Below are 10,968 nucleotides of genomic sequence, written 5' to 3'. Positions count from 1 at the left end.
AGGTACAAATCCTCCGATTCATTAAAATCTGCAGTGGGCTTTATTGAGGATTTCAAGGCCCGCTGCAGTCTTTTGAATGTGCTCTATAGTTAAAATCTGGTTCTAGTATTAAAGGCTTTTAAAAAGCCACGTTGGGTAGAAAGCTGAGGCACGCATTTTTAAAAAAACTGATCAGTGTGTGCGCAGCCCAGAGCAACCTACGCAACGCAGGCTGCGAGGATCTTTTACTCTAGGGACAGGAGGATTCCATCCCCTTAGATGTTATTTAAAAATATTTCTACCTTGCGCTCCAGATTCCTAAGGCAGGTCATGATAACCCTGCAAATAACAATAAAGCAGCCATAAAGCAGTCAATATCGAAATGAATATGCTATTGATATTGTTCAGGAAATGTACTTTGCAGCACAGTTCCAGTCTTCTTGCATTTTGGCTTAACTCGGAGAAATGCTAGAAGTAATTCCAGATCTGTATCATGTGCAATTTGGAACAGCTTTCATTCCTTTGCTCCTTCGCTCCCCCTCTGTGATAGACTTACAAAAAAGCCCATGAAAGGAACCTCAGACTCAGGGCAATTTCCTGCATTGTGCCGGGGGATGGACTGGATGACTCTTGGGGTTCCTTCCAGCTCTATGTTTTCTATTGTTTCGCAATCCTTGTTGTGCAATATTGGACCAGAGTGCACCTGTGCACCTGCGCATTACTGAAACACTGAATAAAAATAGAATATTGCTGCAACTGCATGCACAGCTGCATCAAGATTGCCTTTTGTGTGGTATTTTAGCAAGGCGTTTGGTAATGCAGAAAAGGGAGGGAGTGATTGTCAGGCTCCCCCACAGCATCAATGAAGTACACTCTTGCAGAAAGGTTTTACTTTATTTGAAGCTATAGGTGCATGTACAGGATCACTGTTAGGAATGGGGGGAAAGCAACGAGCATGACAGGTTAGAGTACATTCAAATAGCTGAGGCCCAATTGCGGGACTTCCCGCACACGCCATCGGGCCTGGGAGCAAACGCTTCTAGGCGGCATAACATATCTCCTTCCCACGGCCCTCCGTGAGATCACCAAAGCAACGATCCAGCAGCAACCACCTGTGGCCTTGAGAGATATACACGTTCCAGCAACTAAGCAATTAAGCGCATCAACAGGTCTACATATGAAAGCGAAAGCAATCAAGCGCATACACAGGAAAACCAAAATAAAAGAAATTTGGTAGCTTGCTGACAGTAATTCAAATGAATTGAACAGGGCAATCCCAAACAGGGTTACATTGAATTTAGAAAGGCACAACGCTGCTGAAGGTTGCTCTTTAAGAACGGAAACCTGTGGCAAACGGGACATACATGCTTGCCTTGTGAAATTTCAGAAACAGAAACCGGAACAACGGGGAATTCCGAAGTCATAGATTCCATTTCCGTGCCAAGGTCAGGTGATTTGGGATCCCAAAATCCAGGGAGAAATTCTAAATGAGTAGGAATGTAGAACCATCCATAATTAAGACATCTGTTTGGCCCACATCCACTATCATCCAGATGTGCCACAGGGAGGTTTAAGAGAAGCCCTGGCATCTCAACACCTGGTTCGTCACCAGATCACCAAGACCAGTTCCCCTGGAGAAAATGGCTGCTTTGGAGGGCAGACTCTATGGCATTGGTCCCTCCCCTCCCCAAACCCCGCCCTCCCCAGGCTCCACCCCCAAATAATAGTTCCCTTTTCTATACTTTGCCTTTTTATGCCGTAGTGAGGCTACAGATGGGCCCGTAAACGTCTTTAACCATTTGAACAATAAATAAATGTGTTTTTCATAACATTTAGGTTATGCATAGTTTTTAGTAATTGGCCCTATATCGGTTATGAATGGATCTTTTTGGTTCCTGATCCACCCCCTTAAAATCTCCAGGTATTTCCTACCGCAGAGGTGGCAACCCCATCCGCCAGCAAATGCTTGCATTAACTTGAGCCGTAGAGCAAAGAGTCCATAAATCGGCTTCCTTTCTCGTTGCTTTTCTAGACGCTCAGATGTCATTCGGATTGTTTAAGTGTGGGAGGGGGAAAAACATATTTTTCACTTCTCAGAAGCCACACCAAGCTCCCACAGGGTCCTAGCGGCGCAATTGCCTTTAATGAGCCTAGAAGGCACAGCAGAGGTGTTGGGAGGGGGCTGGGCGAATAGCATGTTAATGGGCAGCCAGCTGCATAAGCCCCTGGGAAAGATACCAAGCACGGACGCTCTCCCAGAATGCAACATTTAGTGGATGGCTGTGCTGCCCAATTAGTTATGCAGGCAAGTCAAGGAAGGAGGGGGAGAGGATGTCAAATTCTGGCAAAGGTGGAGCCCTCTGATTCGTCCCCTAGATCTGTTGCTATTCGTGTCATTGTGGTTTTCTTTAAAGCTTAATTTTATGCAGGATGGGCATTAGTGGTTATCAGCCATGAGAGTTACAGGGAACCTCCATGTACAGAAGCAGTATATCTTGGAACGCTAGATGCTTTTGTTGTTGTTCAGTCGCACAGTTGAGTTCGACTCTTTGTGACCCCATGGACCACATCACGCCAGGCCCTCCTGTCTTCCGTTGTCCTGTGGAGCTTGCTCAATTTCATGTTCGTTGCATCGTTGCATCGATAACACCGTTGCATCGATAACACCGTCGAACCATCTCATCCTTTGCCGTCCCCTTCTTCTTTGACCTTCAATCTTTCCCAGCATCAAGGTCTTCTCCAGTGAGTGCTCCCTTCTCATTGGGTGGCCAGAGTATGTATTTGAGCTTCAGCTTCAGTATCCGGCCTTCCAGGAAACAGTCAGGGTTGATTTCTTTTAGGATTGACTGATTTGATTTCCTTGCAGTCCAAGGGATGCTAGGAACAAAAAAAATTAGAAAATGGCTGCTCAGAATCGCCGCTTCTTTTAGACAACTGACAAATGCCATGACTGCCACTGATACGTACCATACCAATGTTATCACTGCACAAATAATTCTGAAAAAAATGGGTGCACCCGATGGGGAACGTTGGAGGAAACCGAAAATGGCATGTAAATAAAAGATCGCTGTTTCTCTCTGCCCAGGGAGAAGGAGAACCGAAACCAGGACATGGAATTTGGTGGCATCCTTATCTACAATGGGAGGAAGACTATCTTCTCTCTGGCTCAGAAGCAGGGCTCTGGTGGTCATCCAGATGTTGCCCTCAGAAAATGTGGGCTCCCATGAGGTTCTGTTTGTGATGGATCAACGCCTGCCTTTCCTGGGAGCTCTCCTAGGTCCTGAAGAGACCTTTGCTGTCAAATCTCAGCCAACAAGTGGCATCCCTGTAGGGTTTGCAAGGCAAGACACATTCGGGAGTGGTTTGCCATTGCCTGCCTCTGCGTAGCAACCCTGGACTTCCTTGGAGATCTCCCATGCAAATGCTGACCTGCCCCGACCCTGCTTCGCTTCTGCGATCTGATGAGATCGGGTTGCTTGGGCTATCCAGGCAGGGCTCCCTTTCTGCTAACTGCTGCTTTCTTCCTTGGATGGCTTTTTTTGTTGTTGTTGTTCAGTCGCACAGTCGAGTCCGACTCTTCGCAACCCCATGGACCAGATCACGCCAGGCCTTCCTGTCTTCCGCCGTCCTCTGAAGTTTGCTCAATTTCATGTTCGTTGTATCTATGAAACTGTCTAACCATCTCATCCTTTGCCGTCCCCGTCTTCTTTGACCTCCAATCTTTCCCAGCATCAGGGTCTTCTCCAGTGAGGGCTCCCTTCTCATTGGGTGGCCAAAGTATTTGAGCTTCAGTTTCATTATCTGGCCTTCCATGGAACAGCCAGGGTCGATTTCTTTTAGGATTGACTGATTTGATCTCCTTGCAGTCCAAGGGACTCTCGAGAGTCTTCTCCAGCACCATAGTTCAAACGTTTTTACTAAAGGCCAAACCGTGCCAGGTTGCACAGCCAGGGCGATGAAGACTTCTGAGGAACCCAAAAGCTTGCTCGCTGCTCTGTAACAACCTGGCTGGTCCTAGGAAATAAGATATTGTATTTTTATTTTTATTTTAAAAACATTTGTCTTCTTTCCCACTTCTTTTCCTCCCAAAGAAGTACACATGAAGCTGCCTTCTACTGAATCAGACCATCAATCCATCAAGGTCAGTATTGTCTACTCAGACTGGCAGCAGCGCTCCAGGGGCTCAGGCAGAGGTCTTTCACATCCCCTATTGCTAGCTCTTTTAGCTGGAGATGCCGGGGATTGAACCTGGGACCTCCTGCATGCCAAGCAGATGCTTTGCCACTGAGCCACATTTCTCCTTTCCTGTTGCTGGTCCCCAGCACCTGGCATTCAGAGATATACTCTCTCTAAACATGGAGGTTCTGTTTAAGCTGTAATGACTCATAGCCCTGCCTAGGTCTGTCCTCCATGAAATGAAGCAAACAAGCTGAATAGCTGCTTAGATCTTAAAAAGGTATGGAGCAGGAGAATTGGAGCAGAGATAAACTATGTATAATCAGTTACAGAGTGCGGTTATGGAGAGTTTTTCCGCTTCAGCTTCTGTGTGTTTGTAGTAGTTGGAAGGCTAGGTTAGAATCTGGGGGGAGGAGGAGGAGGTGGGGGAGGAAGAGGAAGAGGAGTTGGATTTATACCGCACTTTTTACTACCGGAAGGAGTCTCGGAGCAGCTTACAATCTCCTTCCCCTCCCCACAACAGACACCCTGTGAGGTAGGCAGGGGCAGGGCTGCTCCCTCTAAGCTTTGGAGTCTTGTGAGCAAAAAAATCTACTTCGTGAGCTACTGGCATTAAAGTTGTGAGGAGCTACTGCATAAATTAATGTGCTCTGGAGCCATCCTTCCTGAGCCAAGACAAAAAAAAATCTGTGAGCCGGAGGCTAAAGAAACTGCGAACCAGCTCACACTAACTCAGCTTAGAGGGAACACTGGTTGAGAGAGCTCTGAGAGAACTTGTGACTGGCTCAAGGTCAGCCAGCCAGCTGCATGTGGAAGAGGGGGGGAATTAAACCCGGTTCTCCAGATTAGAGTCCACTGCTCTTAACCACTACACCAAACTGGGTGCAAATGACCCACTTAGGCATGAAGCTCACTGGGTGGCATCCATCCATCCATCCATCCATCCATCCATCCATCCATCCATCCATCCATCCATCCATCCAATTTTCATCGCTCTGCTTTCCCCACCAGGCAGTGCTCAGGGCAGTTAATCACTCTTTCTCAGGCTAGCTAGTCACGCTCTCTCAGACTAGCCTACCTTGCAGGTTGGGTTGCCAGGCAAGGAAGTGCTCAGGGCAGTTAATCACTCTTTCTCAGGCTACCTAGTCATGCTCTCTCAGTCTAGCCTACCTTGCAGGTCGGGTTGCCAGGCAAGGAGATTGGCGTAGGGTTGCCAATCTCCAGGTTGGGAAACTCCTGGGGATTTGGAGGTGGAGCCTGGGGAGGACAGGGACCTCAGTGTTCCCTCTAAGCTGAGTGAGTGTGAGCTAGCTGACAGTTTCCTAGCCTCTGGCTCACACATTTTTTGTCTTCGCCCAGGAAGGAGGGCCCCAGAGCAAATGGATCTATGCAGCAGCCAGAACCGCTCGCTCACCACTTTCATGCCGGTCGCTCACCAAGTGGAATTTTCGCTCAGAAGACTCCACAGCTTAGAGGGAGCATTGGACCTCAGTGGGCGACAATACCCTGGAGTCCAGCCTCCAAAGCGCTCGTTTTCTCCAGGGGAGCTGATCTCTGTGGCCTGGAGACGAGCTGTCATTCCAGGGGATCCCCAGGTCCCACCTGGAGGCTGGCATCCCAGCTCCTGGGGTCGCTGGGACAATAAGGCAAGGGAGGAGAGGGCTTTGTAGCTACCTGGAGAAAGGGCTGGATAAAAATGACAGAAATCGATTTTTACGGCATGGTTTACTTGGGGCATCGTGTTCCGTTGCCAAACGAATGGCACAGGCATCCGCCAAACAGAGAAGAAGAAGAAGAAGAAGAAGAAGAAGAAGAAGAAGAAGAAGAAGAAGAAGAAGAGATTGGATTTATACCCTGCCCTTCACTTGGAGTCTCAGAGCGGCTTACAAACTCCTTTCCCTTCCCCTCCCCACAACAGACACCCTGTGAGGTGGGTGGGGCTGAGAGAACTCTGACACAAAGGGCTCTTTCAGGAACAGCTGTGCCAGAGCTTGTGACTGACCCAAGGTCACATCAGCAGGTGCAAGTGGAGGAGTGGGGAATCAAACCCGGTTCTCCCATATTAGAGTCTGCGCACTTAACCACGAAAGCGGAACAGGACTGAACCTCCCGGCAGAAAGCCCTCACTCTCCCTTTCCCACCCTCCCCAGACTAACCCCAGAAATTTCCCCCTTCCACATTGCCACCTTCCCCTTAGTGGCTGGCTTTGACACGGGGAGGCAAAAGTCCTGGCCCCTGTCATCCCTGGGCGAGCGCTCATTAGGGCCTGGACAACCCGTGTAGTAAGGCTCGGGGTGGGGTGGGGGGAGCGGTCACCAAGGATTGGCTGGCGGAGAGAGAGAAGCTCAATGAAGCTGCCTGCGAACGCTGCAGCAGCATCCAGCTACCGGAGCTGGCTGTGAAGGGGAAGGCAGCATCTGATCGCGCTGCTCGGTCGCCAACTCGCCACAGCCGCATCCCCCTGTTCAAGGGGGCTTCTGTCCTCTCGCATTTGTTGCCTCGGAGTCGCAGGGGCAGGATCCCCAACCAAACCAAAGGGCTGGCTTCCTTCCCAGGAACTTCAGCTGAGAGAATCTCCACTAACTGCGAGGGTTTCTCCGAACGTCTGCCTTGGAGCATCGGGAGGCTGCGAGTGGCCCCCAGAGCCCGGCAGTGCAGTGGACGCCGGACTGGAATGGCTCAAGCACTCCTGCACCTCTGGCAAGGAGGGGCGTCTGCGAAAGGAAGGGTCTCCCGCAACGTTCCCTCTAAGCCGTGGGGTCTTGTGAGCAAAAATCCTACTTTGTGAGCTGCTGGCATTAAAGTTGCGAGCAAGCGATTTGACGACTGCATAGATTAGTCTGCTCTGGAGCCCTCCTTCCTGAGCCGAGACAAAAAGGTGTGAGCCGGAGGCTAGAAAACTGTGAGCTAGCTCACACTCACTCAGCTTAGAGGGAACATTGGTCTCCTGCAGCCGGACACCAGGCGGCCAGAGCCTCCACTTTGCTTCCTTCCGAACTTCCAGCTGGCGCACTGTGGCTTGAAGACCAGCCGGAGAGTGTTCCCGTCTCCAGCCCACCGCCCGGTGCTGCACAAGTCTACCAAGTGCCCCAGTAGGACCTTCTCCACCCGTGGATGCTCAGTGGCCAGTCGCACCAGAAGGGCACAGGGAAAACCCAACCGGATCGACCCTGAAGCCAGCCTACCCCCAGGTCCACTTTCCAACAGAGGCCAGCCAGCCACATATTCTCAGGATGTCCACCGGCACCGTCTTCTCTGCTAGGGGAGACTGATTGGTGAGTTCCCAGGTGGGTGTGCGTGAACGAGCAGGACAGCCGAAAGGCAACCGGGCTCCCTTCCTGCACTCCTTCCGAGATGTCTGACCGGGAGTTTGATGACTTCGACGGGGACAGTCTGTCCGACACGTCCTGGATGATCCCCCGGCTCCCGCCCTACAACATGGAGGACCAGCTTCTGCCCATGGAGCGCCGCAGCACCTGTGGCTGCTGGGCCTGGACTTTCCTAGTGGTGGCTATGAACTCTTTGGTCTTCCTCTTGAACTTCCTCCTCCTCGCCGCCATCTTCTCCGTGGTCCTCCTGCCCACCATCGTGGTGGTCTACTTCGGCTTCCAGTGCCACTCTCGGGTAAGTGACACGCAGAACTTTCCCCTCCCTTCCCGAGACTCGATCCCTGCACCGAAATACGTGGAGGACGGGCTGTGGTTGCTCCGTAGTGAGGGATGTGCACTCTGGACATGCTCAGAGGCTCAGTTAGCTTTGGTGTTCCTGGGCATGTTGCAAGGGTATGCCTTGGAATGGAAAACAGGCTCAAGGGGACAGAAAGATCCCTCTTCCCACTTCAAGTGGCGGGAAGTTCCAGGGGCTACTGTGCCACACAGCTAGGCCCTTTGTGAGGCGAGAATGGAGGAGACTTGGAGCGTTTTTGTGACGTCTGACGACTGCGAACTATGCAAGTTGAGTTATGGATGGATAGGCAAATCCCAAGGCAGGCAGTGGAAGCCGTTCGAGCAGAGTCAGTTTATGGGGCGATTTGGTTAATATAGCAGAGTTTTCCCAGTGATAGGAGCGTGATCCTGAGTGCAGTAGATAAATCTCTCAAGAAGTAAATTGCAAAAAAAAAGGTAAACTTACGTTTGTTCAAGTCGATCCAGCTCACATTCCGGTTGCAGTTGAAAAGAGAGAGAGAGAAGCCGGAAGAATGGAAAGATTTAAAAGAATATTTAGAAAGAAACTGGGACGTTAAGAATACTATACTGTAGTTAGATAACTATTAAGGTCAGAGTGTAGAATTGTATTAATTGTAAGCATAACTGTTACCTTGACATGAAAAAATATTTGTGGACAGGGGGAAGCATTGCGGGAAGCCGCCAAAAGGGGGGGGGAGAGTCAAAAGGAATGGATTTGATGGTTGTTTGCTAAATGTTGAACATGTTAATCCAAAAATAAAAATTTCTTATAAAAAATGCTTAATAACCATGGAGGACACAAAAAGAAAGAAAGAAAGAAGAGACTGATCCAGATCCCAAATGGCCAGCTTGTCCGGCATCATTGGTGTGGGAGGATGAGGGTGTTGTCTCTACTGGAGAGACCAGCAGAAACATGGCTCCGTGGAAGGCCATGGGAAGGGAGGGAGAGGACAAAGTGAGAGGGAGGAGGGGTCAGAGGGCAGCTCCCAGTGTAAGACAAAGAGAGGAACCTCATTCAAGGAGATACCACCTATACACACTTAGAGTGATGTAGCACCCCCCCCCCGATGTTCAGGCATGCTGAGCTGCTCCCTCCAACACAGCCCCCCCACAATCACACAGCATGTCCTTGGAACCCCCCTTCTTAACATCTGCCCAAAAGCAATTTAAAAAACACAAACCCAGTGAAAAATTGTTTCCTGCTTTCCACAGCCAAGCAAGTGGGTGTGTGTGTGTGCAATATTCCCTCTAAGTCGTGGAGTCTTGTGAGCAAAAATCCTACTTTGTGAGCTCCTGGCATTAAAGTTGTGAGCGAGCGATGTGGCTGCTGCATCAATTAGTTTGCTCTGGAGCAATGTTCCCTCTAAGCTGTGGAGTCCAGTGAGCAAAAATTCTACTGTGTGAGCTACTGGCATTAAAGTTGTGAGCGAGTGATCTGGCTACTGCATAAATTAGTTTGCTCTGGAGCCATCCTTCCTGAGCTAAGAGAAAAATGTGTGAGCCAGAGACTAAAAAACTATGAGCTAGCTCACACTAACTCAGCTTAGAGGGAACACTGCTCTGGAGCCATCCTTCCTGAGCTAAGAGAAAAATGTGTGAGCCAGAGGCTAAAAAACAGTGAGCTAGCTCACACTAACTCAGCTTAGAGGGAACACTGGTGGGGTGTCTTGTAGCCACCAGCCACGAAGGATACTGAGAAAGCAGATCTGAAAGCCTGGAGACCAGTGTTCCCTCTAAGCTGAGTTAATGTGAGCTAGCTCCCAGTTTTTTTAGCCTCCGGCTCACACATTTTTGTCTCCGCTCAGGAAGGATGGCTCCAGAGCAAACTGATTTATGCAGTAGCCAAATTGCTCGCTCACAACTTTAATGCCAGTAGCTCACAAAGTAGAATTTTTGCTCACAAGACTCCACCACTTAGAGGGGGCATTGCTTGAGACCGTTTTCATTTATTTGCTTTGTTCCTATCCCGTCTCTCTCCCTAACAGGGACCCAGCGTGACTTACACTGTTCTCCTCTCCTCCATTTATTCCTCACAACAACTCTGTGAGGTAGGTTAGGCTGAGAGTGTGTGAGTGGCGCAAGGTCACCTAGAAATGGAGACTTGAATGGGAAACCCCCAGATTTTAGTCCAACACTTTAACCCCAACACACAACATCAGCACAACGCAACCCCAGTAATCTGTACATGCTCAGAGGCATTCTGTGTTACTCCTTCGCTTGCTCAAGGGAGGAGCACAGATTCTTTGGGTGCACCCTAAGTGGGGATTTGGCCCATATTAAACTCTGGATGCGAAACAGCCACCTGATTTTGAAGCATGGGTCGTGAAAATAACATTCTGGACAACGGTGGTGTTTTCCTGCCATGGGGGGCAAGCGCAGGTTAAAGGCCCACCGTTTTCTGTTTGGGCACGGAATCTTCACTCCAGAAACTGTTCTCGTTTTTCAGCACTGCTTGTGGATCAATAAATCAACATTAGGCATTCGGTGGTACCAATAAATGAGGTGCATCGTACATAAAAACACACATGGCGTGCTAAAATTATACGACGTGTGCGCAAGGTACAAATGAGTCCACAAAAGGATGAAAGAAGACAGCAAAACATCTGCCAATAAAAATAGATATCCCTAATTCAAGTCTTATCTGTGCCCGGTCCGCAGCAGGCAGCGTTAGACAAACTGCTCTTCTTTTAGCCTGGGGCTACACTTCTTCAACGGGGAGAGAATAATATTGGCCAACCTCGAAGGCTTGTTGTAGTCAATGAGGAGGAAAACTGAGTGCGTCAGTGAGAGCCAGTTTGGTGTAGTGGCTAAGTGTGCAGACTCTAATCTGGGAGAACCCGGTTTGATTCCCCACTCCTCCACTTGCAGCCGGCTGGGTGACCTTGGGTCAGTCACAAGTTCTTTCAGAGCTGTTCTCTCAAGGACAGTTCTGGAAAGAGCTCTCTCAGCCCCACCTACCTTCACAGGGTGTCTGTTGTGGGGAGGGGAAGGGGAAGGAGTTTGTTAACCGTTCTGAGACTCCCAAGTGAAGGATGGGGTATAAACCCAATTTCTTCTTCTTCTTCTTCTTCTTCTTCTTCTTCTTCTTCTTCTTCTTCTTCTTCTTCTTCTTCTTCTTCTTCTTCTT

At 49.5% G+C, this 10,968-nt stretch overlaps 1 protein-coding gene across 1 annotated transcript in view; it reads left to right on the top strand.

Moving 5' to 3' along the window:
- The first annotated feature begins 7,509 nt into the window (after positions 1-7,509).
- Positions 7,510-10,968, top strand: part of TMEM88B (transmembrane protein 88B) — a 46,195-nt gene continuing 42,736 nt past the window's right edge. The window contains exon 1 of the mRNA XM_015406196.1: positions 7,510-7,779. Within this exon, the coding sequence (XP_015261682.1) occupies positions 7,510-7,779 (270 nt within the window). The remainder of the gene's footprint in view (positions 7,780-10,968) is intronic.

The sequence above is a fragment of the Gekko japonicus genome, unplaced genomic scaffold (genome assembly GCF_001447785.1).
Source record: "Gekko japonicus isolate JY-2015 unplaced genomic scaffold, Gekko_japonicus_V1.1 scaffold1133, whole genome shotgun sequence".
Taxonomy (NCBI): Eukaryota; Metazoa; Chordata; class Lepidosauria; order Squamata; family Gekkonidae; genus Gekko; species Gekko japonicus.
This window is presented reverse-complemented; position numbering and strand designations above follow the sequence as displayed.